At 35.7% G+C, this 17,077-nt stretch overlaps 1 protein-coding gene and 1 pseudogene across 3 annotated transcripts; one reads left to right on the top strand and one right to left on the bottom strand.

Moving 5' to 3' along the window:
- Positions 1 to 288: 288 nt before the first annotated feature.
- On the bottom strand, positions 289 to 3,792 carry LOC149731995 (uncharacterized). 2 transcript variants are annotated; one of them, XM_089882197.1, is made up of 12 exons: positions 3,655 to 3,792; positions 3,384 to 3,604; positions 3,188 to 3,300; positions 3,038 to 3,133; positions 2,687 to 2,982; positions 2,456 to 2,632; positions 2,296 to 2,403; positions 2,102 to 2,210; positions 1,854 to 2,042; positions 1,602 to 1,780; positions 657 to 1,342; positions 289 to 500 (listed from the first exon to the last, which is right to left on the bottom strand). In XM_089882197.1, the coding sequence occupies exons 1-8, from the start codon at positions 3,790 to 3,792 to the stop codon at positions 2,202 to 2,204; spliced, it is 1,158 nt and encodes a 385-aa protein (XP_089738323.1). In that variant the 3' UTR covers positions 289 to 500; positions 657 to 1,342; positions 1,602 to 1,780; positions 1,854 to 2,042; positions 2,102 to 2,201. The 2 variants fall into 2 exon arrangements, with proteins under 2 accessions (XP_089738323.1, XP_089738322.1); XM_089882196.1 differs by lacking the exon at positions 289 to 500 and having other exon boundaries at positions 637 to 1,342.
- A 10,061-nt stretch (positions 3,793 to 13,853) lies between these two features.
- On the top strand, positions 13,854 to 17,074 carry LOC149731994 (uncharacterized; annotated as a pseudogene). The gene is made up of 5 exons (XR_016385558.1): positions 13,854 to 13,923; positions 14,555 to 14,670; positions 14,754 to 15,452; positions 15,706 to 16,230; positions 16,407 to 17,074. The product of XR_016385558.1 is annotated as an uncharacterized LOC149731994 (transcript).
- The last annotated feature ends 3 nt before the right edge of the window (positions 17,075 to 17,077 follow it).

Genomic DNA, 17,077 nt, shown 5'->3' with positions numbered 1-17,077 from the left:
GTATTTATGAAATAAGATTAGTTATTTGCGCTAGTTCACCCAATAAGACAAGTTACGTAAGGTTCTATTGTGACGTCATAGTTGTATTGTGACGTTAAAAACCGCCTTTTACTTATAGGTAAACAATATGGCGCATGCAATTACGGTGACGCAGCAGTTTTTCGCAGATTTTCAAAGTTAATTTTCGATACGAACGCCCAAGTTTTTTTAAAAAAAATTTTCACTGGTCACTAGCGGCAGGATTACCAATCTCATGCTTTCTCACACGGCCTTTTTGTGATACCTTTAAATCACATTTCAGTGTTTCTACCTTAATAGAAAATATTTTTTATAATTGTGTGTAAATTCTTCGCCGGCCAACATCTGCTCTCTGCCAGTGCTTTTATTGCTCATAGTGTGAAACCATAGAATACTGAACATAGAAAGCCAACCGACCATGCTCCATTGTCTCGGTCACGGTTGAGTGACACTCAGCAGAATGAGATTGCCAGAATAGCCGTCTGCAATAAATATCGTTTGACCCAGACATGTTTATATACGGACTATGGTTTTACCTGTTGGTATGTTATAGTATTCCGTGTAGCTTCGAAATTATACTCAAACTAATTTACTTATTTTAATAAACTATTACCGGTGTTAAAAATACATTAACGCACTGTATTTCATGCATCCAACAGCAGCAGTAGTAGTTAATATTTGGTGCAGTATTGGTCCTAATGGATGTACAAGAGGACGTTATTGTAGAACTGCTATTTACCGACGTGGATACTGAAAGTAATTTATCGTCATCAGTGCAATCCACGACTCCTGATCCCACTATTAGAGAGGACGACATAACGTATGTTAATCAAGTTCTGAACCCCGACTTTACACTTTCACAATTTGGATTACAAAAAGTAACAACTTGGATAATGGAATTTGCAAAAAATAAAAATGAGGAACATATTATAAAACAATATCCTTTGATTTGTACAAATGCTTCAAGTTTTTTTTTATCAAAAATAGAAAATGGGCAGGCATCAGTGGCAATTTTGAGTATGATGAAGCAAATTGTAAAGCCAATACAAAAAGAAAGCACAGTATTACAGACTGAAATTACAGAACTAGAACAGGATGTCATTGAGTATATTGGAGGCTTCACATTAAAAAAGGCTTCTAAAAAATTTGAAAACGATTACAGTGTCATTAATTCATTTTGCACCACAAATCCATCAGGATCAATGATACCCCTGCTTGAACAAAGGATTGGATCATTAAGGAATCCATCAACAGAATACCACCATCTTCTGCTGTACACATATAACTTGGTGAAACAGCAGTGCAGTGATATTTCATCTGTAGACTTTAAAAAGATTACTTGTAAAATTTTACACGATGTTACATTCAGCCACTTTGTTGACCGAATAGTTGATCGAAGTGAGGTAGAAAATAATGTTGTCTTAAAATTACCAACTTATCTTGTTACTTTATTTATACGATTACTATCTTATGCTTTTTCCAAAAAGTTATTTGAAAGATTGTCTAAAACCTGCAACCGGCAAACACATAGTCTTAGAAAAGAACTAAATAAAATGTAAAGAAGTTAAAAATACTGTTGTTACCAATTTGCATTTTCATTTTCTTGGGCGTTTTGGGAGTGGAATATCACTAACTTCTGTCCATGCATTTTCTTTGCCAAAAGTAGTGCTACCATTTAAACCCTTGACTTTTTTTATCACCTTCCGAACAGTAATATGCTGAGTGAAACATCAGGGTTTCCAGATCTTCGACCAATTTGACGCTTAAAAATAAAACTTTTGTTAATTTTAGTTGATAATATTTTTAATCGCAATTCAATACGTCATTTTTCATACCAAGTTTCCAAAGAATGCTTCAAGTACATCTTGAGTAAAAGAATGCAAGCATACATATTCCAATGAACTACTTGACAGCAAACGTTTTGTTAAAGAAATGAAATTTTGTGTGGTAAATATAAGTCCCTCTCACGTAGGTTTTGCCATAAGCCTTTTACCCTCCCCACGATGGTGCGTTTTGACATCAACCTAAGAAATAAATCTCAGTAAGTCCTAAACACCTCAGTGAAACAATAACACGATATTACCATCCAATCAATCAAACATTTCACAAAGTTATCTTGCAACCATAAAAGTCTGCTGTCTTTAGGATCACGTATAGGGCACGATGCATTACAGTTGACAATATCAAACCATCTGTAAAGTTAATTTCAAATGTGGTTTAAAACTAGATGTTGGGACAAATGCTACACAAAAATAATAAGACTACGAAGAATTTTACTTCGCAAACATGAGAATAAATTCTGATGTCCCCCTGCGCTCCCACCATAGTACTAAGGCATTTGCCAACACGCCAGCTGAGAACATCTCTTGCCAGGTTAACTCTCATCTGCACAAATTAAAAATTAAAAAAATTACAGTGATACCCTAAATTAGATTACTTTTGGGTAAGGGGTGAGGTGAATGTGCTCTGAAGTAAGGAGACTTTTTGAAAGAATCTCAGAAGCTTGATCTTCTTTATACAGGTCAATAACATGTGTCCACAGTACATCAAAGCCGCTCATGTTCATATACCTTGTACCACCTGGTTTCGAGGACAAGAGAGAATTTCTTGTGGTCTGTAAAGATAAAACTAACTACACTGAATCATATAAGTTGAAAATATGCTTTACTTTGAGCAAATGAGATGGATCCGAGCAGAGAAAAATCGGTCGACTTGGGGCATGAGGATTTGGAGCAGTGAATGGCTGATCTAATGGAATTGTGGAACTCCCACTAACAAGTTTAAAAAAGCGTCTGTTAACTGACATACCATCAGCTACAACAGCATGGATCTGTAGACCCCGCTTTTCGCATTCATTCAAGAGCTCCCAAAAAATAATTGCCATCTGATATGCCGGTGTAACATTTGTAGGATACCAAGCTAGTGGAATAGACACTTCTCTCTTCACAGTTCTTACATAAAACACTAAAAAAATTACATATTGAATTTGTTGAAATATTAGTATAATGCCATAGAATACCTAGTATGTGACTTGCTAAAGTAGGTTTGTCTGAAAGTGGCTGTAGCTCTGAAAATCCCACCAACATTCCATCGCGAATAACAACATTTTCTCGTACTAAAAATACATGACAATAATACACATGGAGTACACCTTACAGCAGCAACTTACTTTTCATCTCATCCAATGTAAGGTAACCTATAAGCTCTTCTTTATCTTTTGCCACGCGTTCAATTTCAGCCAATGCAATTGAACTGATCCCAGATGTTGGAGGTATGCAATTTCTACCGAAAATAAGTTATCACACCCCTTGTTAAACTATTCTTTATAGTAAATGTTAGAATGGCAAAATAAGTTAAATCTGTACCTGTAACTTTTTATAGTGGATATTGATGGCAACACCAGAGCTTTGCTACTTCTTATGTGCTCATATGCAGCAGGAGAGCGACAGTATAACTCAAGTGCCCAACGCACTACATCGGGATGATATCTCCTTGCATGTATAGACAGTGATGCATTGCTGATTTGATTTTTGTAAAACATCTTGTGCCAATTATTCAGACTCTTTTCTTCTTCTCCATAGACAACCTAAACACAAACCCAGTGAATCAATGAACAAAATAATCCTAACCACAAACCTTAATAGTTTCATGTATTTGATTGTCAACTTCAACTTGGCTTTGAACATCTTGGACATTTGCATACTTTGAGCACTCAACACATACAGGAACATCACGAAGCGATGACACTAAAGAATCAAATGAAGAAACAATCATAGTGAGATTGCTTTAACTTGTATCTTAGAAGTACACACATATTACCTATAATATTGCATTTAGATGACCTAATTATATTTGACGTCTCAATTTTGTTCCCATCCCATACCAGCTGTGGGTGTTCCAAAGAACCCTTGATCTGTTTTTCAATGCCTTGACACAAGGTCAGACGTTCTGCTTCACCTGGAACATAGGTTGTGATAAGCAAAATTCTTCTAAAATTTAGCTTTTACAATACTTACATAGCACATTGTACAAAGTGTCAAGTTGACCATTACCCAAAAGACTTATGGCATTGGAAACTTTCCATCCAGACAATGCTACAGCAGTGATGTGAGCATTAGAATCAAATTCAATTCTAAAAACATACAATTAGAATAAAAATAATTTCAAAAAGAGAATCAACCAAAGTATTGATTTACCGGATTCGAGGCAGTATTGTGTCCTGTTCTTTGTATTCCAAAATAAAAAATGACTTCCAGGCATAATAAATCCAATGTTCTGAAATTTAGTGATTCATAATATAATTACATATTATAGAAAAAAACACAATAAAGATTCCATAACACTTTAACTGCAGATTTAATGAAATGATTGTTTGTTATGTATAAAATAAACCTGTACCTTTCACTTTTTCTGACAGTTTGTTTGCTGCTTTCTGTAAATCAGCTACACAACTGTATCTGAGTTTTTGTGGTAGATCTTCACGCACTGCTGGCTCTTTTCTTGGACAACCAGTAAATTGTCCAGATACCTTCGGTAAATTTTTTCTTGGTTTTGCACCAATCTTAAGCTGTTTTCTTACACCTTTCACTATAATGTCACTTTCTAAAAAGTGATTCTCACATATGGCAGCCCTAAATAGGATTATAACAAAACTTATTAGTCTGGTTGTTTTTACTTCATTAGTTTAACCAAGAAAATAAATAAACGTAAACTTACGATTCTTTTTTCAACATTTCGTTCCTTCACATCACGCATTGACAAGATGAAATTAGTCAGTGTTTCTCGATGGCAACGCTCAGCGTTATCTTTGGCTAATTCGGGTCTTCTTATACAAAAAAGAGCCCTGCAACTTTCTTTTAATACTTTTGATCTGCTATGACTGTAGCAACAACCCGGAACCGAACAATGAGAAGGAGCCATAGTATTTCTGTATGTAAACCGATTAATCTAATATTATATGCACGTATTGACGTATTGTTCCAATACTAAGCGTAATTATAGGAATGAGTGTCATTCAACCGTAACGAAAATTTCGTCATAATGCAACAACAATGAGGTCGGCTTTCTATGTTCAGTATTCTATGGTGAAACTCACCTTTCAGTACTCACGCTGATAAATGTTTTGCAGAAAGAAAATAATATCCGAAAATAAGAGGTAAGTTTTCTCAATTTTGCATTAGAATTACAAGAGCTTCCTGAATGTCTGATTGACATTCGTTTTGGAGCACAAAACATGCAACAACTTGATAGTTGACATTGGTCTTTACACAAAGAAAGAACAGTGGCAGTGCATACTTTGATGTCTTATAAGTTGCATCCAGGAGGCAGATATCCTGACCATAACGTAGTAGGAGTCTACTTTGCCAAGCTGTCTGGTATACAAACGGTAATGTTTGTTTGGCATTCACTGCAGTGATATCATCCCCATCAATGTCTTTAATTAATTGTTTGGAACGAATACTGGCAATATAGGGTCTGAAGAGAATGTTATCTTCAGGTAACTTGTGGCACCACTCATCTACCAGTAATTGCACATTTGCTTGGTCAATTTTCGACATTTTTCGTTTTGTGTATGCATTATAATAATGATTGTTAATGTCTTTTTTTGTTGGAAAAAATCTTCTTTTACTTGATGCTGGAGGCAATGTATTCTTGAAAAGTTCTTGAACAACAAATATTCTTAAATGACGTTGTATTTCCATAATGGAGCAAACACGGTCATCGATTAGTTCTCCGACTTTGTCAATCACTCTGCTATCCACTCGTTGTTGGATGCCTGCAGCCTGCATTTTAGGTTAAGAAAAATAAACATCAAACCTAATTATTCGAGTTACAACTGAAATGACCTGACCTTTTTTTGTTAAACCGATCCTCATCTTCTTTTTCACTGCAATTACAAGGTAATATTACCAATATCACTTTAATATGAATTACACTACAAACTTACATTTTAAAAGTAATGCCGTGGCATTTGTCAAAGTTAAATGTCATTTTTTTACGTAATCTATATAACAAATATTGGTTTAAAATGCGGATTTTTTACACAACACATACCCTCACACACAACACGTACCCTGACACAAGTAAATTGTTAATTTTTGCACAACACATGCCCTTACACAAGTAAAACAATAATTTTTGAACAACTCAACAACACGTACCCTCACACAAGTAAAACAATCATTTTTGAACAACTCAACAACACGTACCCTCACACAAGTAAAATGTTACTTATTGAAAAAACCAACTCCTCCTGTAATACGACTGTAGGACTACTTTATAAAAACGACCTGCAATTGTAGGACTACTTTCTAAAAACGACCTGCAATTGTAGGACTACTTTCTAAAAACGACCTGCAGTTGTAAGACTGCTTTATAAAAACGACCTGCAACTGTAGGACTACTTTATAAAAACGACCTGCAGCTGTAAGACTGCTTTATAAAAACGACCTGCAGCTGTAAGACTGCTTTATAAAAACGACCTGCAACTGTAGGACTACTTTATAAAAACGACCTACAACTGTAAGACTGCTTTATAAAAAACGACTTGCAACTGTAAGACTGCTTTATAAAAACGACCTGCAACTGTAGGACTACTTTATAAAAACGACCTGCAACTAACTGTAGGACTGCTTTATAAAAATGACCTGCAGCTGTAAGACTGCTTTATAAAAACGACCTGCAACTGTAGGACTACTTTATAAAAACGACCTGCAACTGTAGGACTCCTTTATAAAAACGACCTGCAACTGTAAGACTGCTTTATAAAAACGACCTGCAACTGTAGGACCACTTTATAAAATCGACATGCAACTGTAGGACTACTTTATAAAAACGACCTGCAGCTGTAAGACTGCTTTATTAAAACGACCTGCAACTGTCAGACTCTTGACTAGTATATAATTCGTGAGCACACAGTTGCCTAACTGACGACATAATGAACCAATTTTCAAACGAGAGAAACGCAAAAGAAAAAGGCAACGGTGCCCTGCAGCGGTATGAGATTATCTGGAACCGTATTTTTCTTTTTGTGGTTTATATATGGACTCGGCTGGCTTTAATGGGATGTCGCAAAAATAAATGGTAGGAGTATCCTGATTCTGGATTTTCCAGTGACCTCACAAAATCGATTAAGTCAAATTAACTTTTTAAATTCAATTAAGTCGGGAGTGTACTTGTATAATTAAAAAAATACTCCTGGTCCCCTTTGTGTAGAATTACATTGTTTTGTGTTTTCTATGGATGTATAATTTTAGTGTGGTGAACTAAACGGTAAACACTCTGTTATCAGTTGTTTTAGTACGAGGCATGATCCTCCCGTGTCTTTGTCTAGTAGCCTGCGGCGGAGGCTCTGTCCCTTGCTGTGACTGTGACGTCAGAAAGGTCCGTTTGAGCCAACTGTTGATTGCAGGTGTTTAGCGACTAGCGATGTGAGATCGGCTAGCGTGGCTGCGTGTTCTGAGACTTGCCGCTAAGTCTAATTTTGCTCCTTGATTAAGGTTAACTAACCAAGCAATAACTGGTTTGTTGATTATTTATTACCACGGTTATTAACGCAAGGGCGATACTGATGCAATATACAATCACGATAAGAAACTCGAACGCCTAACCACTTGTATAGGCAGTGGTTAAGATATAAGTTCTCCTTGACTGATGAACTCTGGTTGGTCTTTGTTGAGACTGCATGAAATCAAGGTTCGGACATCGAACCTTTTATAGTTTTTTGTAGCTGACGTCACATGCTTTCGTCATCTGCGCTCGCTTCTCTTTTGGGCGTTGCCTGATCATTGATTGTCCAATGAACGTAGCTGACCGTACCCTGGCTCGGGGCGCTCGACCGTTCCGGTAACCTCATCACCGTTCGTTGCCGTTAAGGTGCAGTTGAGTTAGTTCTTGGATTCTTTTTGAGATTGCGTTCGTTTCTCTTTGGCACAAGAGCTCTGGTCGTTCATGTTCGACCAAGGAGTGTCCGATAGCTGTCTTAGCCGTGGGCGTTTTATCTTTCCAAGAACTTCGCCGGAGATCGCCATCGTTTCCATTTTAGAAGGTGATTTGCTGGCTATTTTTTGCTCCTGCGTCACCATCGCGTGCACATAGCTCGTTCATCAACATCTGATAAAATACTTTCGGCGCAGCTTATAGCTTTGAATGCTGGCCTTGTTAAAATAATGGATAGTTTGTCACGAGTACATGACATGATGCAATATTGCGAAATAATGGTGCAGTATTGAGAAATAACATGCAATGTTCCTACATAGCCTATAGCATTAAAATTGTTGTTAAAGTATTGGAATAGTTTGTCACGAGTACATGACATGATGCAATATTGCGAAATAATGGTGCAGTATTGAGAAATAACATGCAATGTTCCTACATAGCCTATAGCATTAAAATTGTTGTTAAAGTATTGGAGATGGCTGTTTTAATGCTAAGCGTCGTTGTCAAGTTGAATACGACGTATCTGAAATAAAGGATGTTGAACCAAATGTTGAACCAAATGTTCAACGACGGGAAGAAGAAAATTCCCGTGGTTCATGAAATTTTTACCAAACTGATAAAAAGCTGTCTGAAAAAAACAATGAATTTATTGTTGGTGAATAAAGCGACGGGAAGAAGAAAATTCCCGTGGTCTGCTTTAATATGGAAAAATACAAAGATGTGAATGTAACTCAAGAGTCATCAGTATGGTTTTCAAATTCGGATAGAGAATCACACAAAATTAACAAATCAACAAAAAAATTGTTTCAAGTGGTTTTTGCAGAGCAGCCATTGAAGATATGCTTACTAAAAAGAGTTGAAATTGGTGAATATCGTCGCAAAAGTAATTAAAGTCTTTAAAAATGAAACTGTATGGTTTCCATACGAAAGAAAGAGATGCAAGAAGCAAGATATCATTTTGACAGATGATAGTGGAACAATTAAAACAATATTGTGGGAGAGAAAAGTTGGTCTACTGCAACAAAATAAATGCTACAGGTTGGAAGATCTAAAAGTTCCGCTATATATTGGTGATATATAGGTAGCATACAATGGATGTGGCAACAACACAGAAGTTGGAGATATTGGTCCTGTAAAACAAGTGGAATGCCCACAACTTGGTAACAAAGTGTTATGAAATTTATGGTTGAAAAAGCTGAACAAAGCCTAGAATGTCCATTTTGTAAAGATACAGTTCTGCCATTAAGCAGCAATGAACAACTAGGAAAATGTGAATCAGTATCATGTGCATCAAAGATAAAAATTGCCCAAAAAAGATTGTAGCCTGGATTATTTTAGATGATGCCAAAGAAGTGGTTCTCACAACTGAGCAAGTGTACAAGATTACACAGAAGAAAGAAACAGCAACAAAGGAGGAAATTAGGATTCACTTCTTACTGCAGATTATCTCAATTTCACTTTTGCAAAAGATGGATCTGTAGTCCAAGTTGATGAAATATCTGTTAAACAAAGTGTCATGAAATTCAAGGTTTGGTAAAGCTGAACAAAGCCTAGAATGGCCATTTTGTAAAGATACAGTTCTGCCATCAAGCAGCAATGAACAACTTGGAAAATGTGAATTAGCATCATGTGCATCAAAGATAAAAATTGCCCAAAAAAGATTGTAGCCTGGATTATTTTGGATGATGCAAAAGAAATGGTTGAATGTAAATGAATGTAACTTACTTTATCCTCGCGTGGCCGGAAACGACGTTACCATGTATGTTACTTTGTAGGTGATTATTTTTTTGGGATTTTTTTTTTTTTTTATGTATTGCTGATAATTTGCAAGTGTCTTGCCCAAGGATACATACGCCCACAATGGTAGCAGCTACGAGCCTTAAAACCATTACCTCTGTGTTACAGGCAGGCGCGCAAACCACTATGCCACGGCGCCGGTTCTCACAACTAAGAAGAAAGAAACAGCAACAAAAGAGGAAATTAGGATTTACTTCTTACTGCAGATAATCTCAATTTCACTTTTGCAAAAGATGGATCTGTAGTCCAGGTTGATGAAATATCGGATTAAAAATTAAAATATGAACAAGTGTTTTGAACCTGTAATTATTGTTGTATTCCCTTCAGTTAACATGTAGAAATGTTTGAATTTCTATAGCAGTTACACTTTAGTTCATGTGATTAACACAGTGTGTTCTCAGTATTCGTTTTTTGCAATGTTCTTTCTCTTTTTATATCTTTCCAACCAAGTTGTTCGTACTACTATTAAAACAGCTAAAATTAAAAAAAAACACATATTTTTAGTTTTACAGCTTTGTTATTTTTATACTGACATTTCCGGTACAGCTGTGTTTTATCTGTCTGTGCATTCCGATTTTCCTTGTTCTTTCAATAAATCACTTTTCACAATTTATTTTTCAATAAATCACTTTTCACAATTTCTACTTTTTAATAAGTGTTATGAAACGAACAGTGCAGTGAAAAGAAACAGTGAAGTAAATTTTGAAGAACTGAAAAATACAAATAATATAAAAACTCATAATTGCAGTACGCTGTATAATACGCATAACAGTAAAACAAAACATAATATCTTTAACATGGCTGGCATGTACACAGTTAAGGCCATAAAATTTAAAACACAAGTAAATGGAACATGTTTTTAAAGTTATTGAAGGCAAGTTTATAAAAGCTAAGATTATAAAAACGAGGTAATTTCCGTACAAGTAATAATGGAAGTAGTTTAAACAGTAGAAAATACAAAAAAAACAGCAAGCTTGATGCTGATATAATGACATTACTGCTTTGATAGAATCTAAATAAAAGAAAAAAAACATAAAACCCATGAATATAAATAATGCCCATTGGATACTGCATACACAATTAGTCCACGACTTCATTTTGGTTGCTTTGATAGAATCTAAATAAAAGAAAAAAAACATAAAACCCATGAATATAAATAATGCCCATTGGATACTGCATACACAATTAGTCCACGACTTCATTTTGGTTGAGCTCCATCAACACGACCTACAATAAATAGTGTGAGATTAAGGACCATCGTTGATATCAAATTTTGAAACCAGGTTTCTTCTGCAAGACATAAGATCAGCATGAAGTACGTTAAGATCCAACATCAGTGAAGAAAGTAGTTTGCTTCGGAGCGAGGAAACATTTAAACTGCTATTTGGAACTCCAGCTTTCAAATATAGTTCTGCAAGCGGCAAATTGAAGAAGGAATATGATGGAATTTGCCTCAATCGGTCCATTTTCCAATTCGTACTCTTTTAATACCGACATAAAACTGGCCACTATGTACTCGCTTATAGTGGCTCTTCAACGAAAGAAAAACACCATCCAATGTTTGTCTTTTTGATTTGTGAATTGGAATTTAACCCAAACAATGTTGCGATTAACATCAATAGCTGAAACCAAGGTACCAGATAATCTCATACCGCTGCAGGGCACCGTTGCCTTTTTCTTTTGCGTTTCTCTCGTTTGAAAATTGGTTAATTATGTCGTCAGTTAGGCAACTGTGTGCTCACGAATTATATACTAGTCAAGAGTCTGACAGTTGCAGATCGTTTTAATAAAGCAGTCTTACAGCTGCAGGTCGTTTTTATAAAGTAGTCTTACAGTTGCAGGTCGATTTTATAAAGTAGTCCTACAGTTGCAGGTCGTTTTTATAAATCAGTCTTACAGCTGCAGGTCTTTTTATAAAGGAGTCCTACAGTTGCAGGTCTTTTTATAAAGGAGTCCTACAGTTTTTATAAAGTAGTCCTACAGTTGCAGGTCTTTTTATAAAGGAGTCTTACAGTTGCAGGTCGTTTTAATAAAGGAGTCTTACAGTTGCAGGTCGTTTTAATAAAGCAGTCTTACAGCTGCAGGTCGATTTTATAAAGTAGTCCTACAGTTGCAGGTCGTTTTTATAAAGGAGTCCTACAGTTGCAGGTCTTTTTTTAAAGGAGTCCTACAGTTGCAGGTCTTTTTATAAAGGAGTCCTACAGTTGCAGGTCGTTTTTATAAAGTAGTCCTACAGTTGCAGGTCTTTTTATAAAGGAGTCTTACAGTTGCAGGTCGTTTTTATAAAGCAGTCCTATACTAGTCAAGAGTCTTACAGCTGCAGGTCGTTTTTATAAAGTAGTCTTACAGTTGCAGGTCGATTTTATAAAGTAGTCCTACAGTTGCAGGTCGTTTTTATAAAGCAGTCTTGCAGGTCTTTTTATAAAAGTTGCAGGTCTTTTTATAAAGGAGTCCTACAGTTGCAGGTCTTTTTATAAAGGAGTCCTACAGTTTTTATAAAGTAGTCCTACAGTTGCAGGTCTTTTTATAAAGGAGTCTTACAGTTGCAGGTCGTTTTAATAAATCAGTCTTACAGCTGCAGGTCGTTTTTATAAAGTAGTCTTACAGTTGCAGGTCGATTTTATAAAGTAGTCCTACAGTTGCAGGTCGTTTTTATAAAGGAGTCCTACAGTTGCAGGTCTTTTTTTAAAGGAGTCCTACAGTTGCAGGTCTTTTTATAAAGGAGTCCTACAGTTGCAGGTCGTTTTTATAAAGTAGTCCTACAGTTGCAGGTCGTTTTTATAAAGCAGTCCTATACTAGTCAAGAGTCTTACAGCTGCAGGTCGTTTTTATAAAGTAGTCTTACAGTTGCAGGTCGATTTTATAAAGTAGTCCTACAGTTGCAGGTCGTTTTTATAAAGCAGTCTTGCAGGTCTTTTTATAAAGTAGTCCTACAGTTGCAGGTCTTTTTATAAAGGAGTCCTACAGTTGCAGGTCTTTTTATAAAGGAGTCCTACAGTTGCAGGTCTTTTTATAAAGTAGTCCTACAGTTGCAGGTCTTTTTATAAAGGAGTCTTACAGTTGCAGGTCGTTTTTATAAAGTAGTCCTATACTAGTCAAGAGTCTGACAGTTGCAGGTCGTTTTAATAAAGCAGTCTTACAGCTGCAGGTCGTTTTTATAAAGTAGTCCTACAGCTGCAGGTCGTTTTTATAAAGGAGTCCTACAGTTGCAGGTCTTTTTATAAAGGAGTCCTACAGTTGCAGGTCGATTTTATAAAGTAGTAGTCCTACAGTTGCAGGTCGTTTTTATAAAGCAGTCTTACTGCAGGTCGTTTTTATAAAGTAGTCTTACAGTTGCAGGTCGATTTTATAAAGTAGTAGTCCTACAGTTGCAGGTCGTTTTTATAAAGCAGTCTTACAGCTGCAGGTCTTTTTATAAAGGAGTCCTACAGTTGCAGGTGTTTTTATAAAGGAGTCCTACAGTTGCAGGTCGTTTTTATAAAGTAGTCCTACAGTTGCAGGTCGTTTTTATAAAGGAGTCTTACAGTTGCAGGTCGTTTTTATAAAGGAGTCCTACAGTTGCAGGTCGTTTTTATAAAGGAGTCCTACAGTTGCAAGTCTTTTTATAAAGGAGTCCTACAGTTGCAGGTCGTTTTTATAAAGCAGTCTTACAGCTGCAGGTCGTTTTTATAAAGGAGTCCTACAGCTGCAGGTCGTTTTTATACAGCAGTCTTACAGTTGCAGGGGTCGTTTTTATAAAGTAGTCCTACAGTTGCAGGTCATTTTTATAAAGTAGTCTTACAGTCCTACATATTTTGTTTCGTTTATGATTTTTGTTTTTGTTGATGTTTAAATTGTCATTACCGTTTCTTTTTGTTATTATTACAGGAAATTTGTTGCTAATAAATTTGTGCACATTATTTTTATTATTTAAAAATGTAAGTATAATCCACTGTTAATTGCTGGTATTCTTGTTAAGCTTGTTTTATTATCAATAATTTCAGTTTGTAAGTTTAGTAGTACGCTTAACTATATCTTAGCAACATAAATATATTTAACTTTTCATTTAACTTTAACAAATATTCAGGGTTGAAAAGTTTTCACACTCTCGCGACAAAAAGATGATTCGTGATGGTGAACTAGAACAAGATTTGTCCAAAGGAATAGTGAAGTTCACTTCACTGAAAGAAAGTTTGGATGCAATTCACAAATTTGAAACAGACACAGTTACAAAATTTATAAAATACAAAAAACTACTGCATGGTAATTATACCTTATTCTACATTTCTTGATTAAGATGTCCTTATTTTAGAATTCTGAAACATTCTATTACAAAACTACCTATTTGCATTTTACAGATTTAAAAAAAAGTAAAGTGCAGCTTGATTCTAAAGATGGTATACCATTTGTTTGTAAATCCTATACAAAACTGGAATGTCAGCATGGACCAAATAGATACTAATATGGCAAAAGGAAGGCAGTTGCACAGCAAAATGATCATGTGTATGATAAAAAACGATACATGTGTGTACAAGACTCGAAAAAGCGAAATTGCAAGGCATGGATAGTTATCATGCAAGGCATGGATAGTTATCAGAGAGATAATGCAGTTTCCTAAATATAAGGCAAGTTTTATCTCGTGTAAGAACTAGAAGTGTAGTTTTCCTAGTTTTTGGGTGGCTAATTTAGTTAAGCAGCTCAGTTTGAATTAGAACTAAGGTAAGTTTTATGTAATGGCTTCTACGATTGTCGATTTGTCAATTTTGTATATATTATATTACTTTACTTTTTTTTAAAGCTGACAACTGTAAAGACTTCTGAAAAAAAAAGATTTCAAAACATTTACGCTCTGCTGGTGTGACATCAATTCCGTCTGAACCGGTTGTCACAGTTCAATTCCCTGCTGCAAATGATCACTCGGGTCATCCTGTGGGTGAGGTTAGTTAAGTGCATCCCTATGAATTAAATAAATTTTAGAAGCTTAATATATTTAATCAATTTGAGTTAATTTCTTTACACAGGCAGCAGACTTGCTGCAACGTGTGGATAGCAGGTTGATTGGCAAAATTGGGCAGCTGGTTGATGAAGGAGTTCGCTCTATCATGGAATTGAAACGCCATCTGCAAATATTTGTGGTTCATGAACTTTTCAAAAACGCAACACCTCCACAGCCAACTAACAGAAGATTCTTTCCAACAAAGAACGACATTAGCAATCACTATCATATTGCATATATACAAAGCGCAAGCTGTCAACAATTGATCAAGCAAATGTTCAATTGCTGGTGGATCAATGGTGTCGCGAAACACCTGAAGATAGCATTTTCTTTAGGCCGTACATCGCCAGTGTCCATCCAAAGCAGCCAGATAGTGACATGGACATTGCTGGTTTTAACACAATTGATGGGAAACAAACGATGCTGTTTGTGTACCAAACAGCTTGGCAAAGAAGACTCTTGCTCCGTTATGGCCAGGATATTTGTCTACTTGATGCAACTTATAAAACATCAAAGTATGCATTGCCACTGTTCTTCCTTTGTGTAAAGACCAACGTCAACTATCAAGTTGTCGCTTGTTTTGTGCTACAAAATGAATGTCAAGCAGATATTCTTCAAGAAGCTCTAAAAATGTTAAAGACCTAGACGTCTGGCTGGACTCCTGCGTTCTTTATGACCGACAAATGTGAAGCTGAAATAAATGCTGTGGAAGCAACTTTTCAAGGTATGTAAACAAATGGTGTCTAAATTGACTTTCATTGTCATTGCCCCGCCGCCTAAGGATGAAAAAGTTCTGTATCAGTATGATTTTATTGGGTTAATTTAAACCAGTAAGTTTCCCAAACTTTTTTATAGCTAGGGCTCGCAAATGCCCCCAGGGGCACCCAGTTTGGGAACCACTGATTTAATTAGTGTATGATTAAGTATATTTTATACTACTTAAAATTAATAGGCTAAGCAAATGAATTTTGCATCAGGTTGCAAAGTGCTTCTTTGTGACTTCCATCGCGAACAGGCATGGGAAAGATGGGTCAAAAAATCAGATAATGGTGTTGGAGACAGAAAAAGGGCAGTTTTATCTGGTTTACGAGCAGTAGCAAAGGCAGAAAATCATGCTGAACTCGAAAGTGCTTTAGATTCACTTATGAACAGTGAAGTTTATACAGAAAACCCGAAGCTACAAAAATACTTTCAAAATTCAAAATTCTTGGTGGCTACAAAAGAAGGTCATTTGTTTTTCTATTTTTAAATAAAAATGGAATTTAAAATAAATTTGCCTGTTGTTTTATATCATTATTTTACTTTTTTACCTTTTACAAATGTGCAGAGATGGGTTTTACTCTACCGAATAGAGAAGATGCGTGTGCCAATTGGAACAAACAACGGAGTTGAACGGCAAAATAAATTGCTTAAGAATGTCACTTGAAGTTTCAAGTTGACAAATCTTTATCTGGACTGTTAAAAGTACTCCACCATGACTTTTTACCACAAGCATTAAACAAGTAAATTTTAGTTCATACAAAGATACAATTATCGATTTCTGATTAGAACATGTTTATAGACTTTCTATAAGTTAGCATTGATATAGTTGTCACTTGATGTTTTATAAGTGTTCGTTGGTGTGAACGTCTTAATCATGCAGTGTTATCTCAAAACACACCGTATTAATTTTTAACAGATATACAATTGACAACACTTATGCATCGGATACGTACAGAACGTACAAGACCGAAGTACCATCATATTTACACAATCGGCCGCAATATGTTATTCATCATTGCATGAAGAGATTGTACAACGCTTCGGAAATATCCTCCAATGATATTGGTCGAGTTGACACATCTTCATTTACTGTACGGAGCAGTTGTGGTAAACTAATGTATGATGTTTATTTGGGAAATGAGTCTGATTTTCCTAAATGCACTTGCCCAGATTTTGAATATTATTTTCTCTCTTGCAAACACATGTTTGCTATATTCAGTAAGTATAATGATGTTTCATGGGCATCCTTACCAACATGGTATACAGAATCTGTTTATATTACCATTGATAGAGAGGTTATTACGACACTTAGTGTTTCAGGCACCACAGAAAATCAAAATAATGTTACACTTCAAACTACCCCTCCTGAATGTGTCCCGCTGTGTACAACTCATCCGATAGAAATTCCTGATGATGCAAATCAACCAGTGCCAACATCAGATAAACCATCACAACAAACTGTTAAAAGACTTGTTGAAAGCATTAACAGGGTAAAAGATATGTTGTATGATGTTACCTCTGAAAAGGTTTTGTTGCAGGCTGGAAATGTATTAGATTCTCTAGAACAGAATTTTATGAAGTCCTGCA

Source organism: Ciona robusta, chromosome 8, assembly GCF_009617815.1.
Source record: "Ciona robusta chromosome 8, ASM961781v2".
In the NCBI taxonomy this organism is placed as follows: Eukaryota; Metazoa; Chordata; class Ascidiacea; order Phlebobranchia; family Cionidae; genus Ciona; species Ciona robusta.
This window is presented reverse-complemented; position numbering and strand designations above follow the sequence as displayed.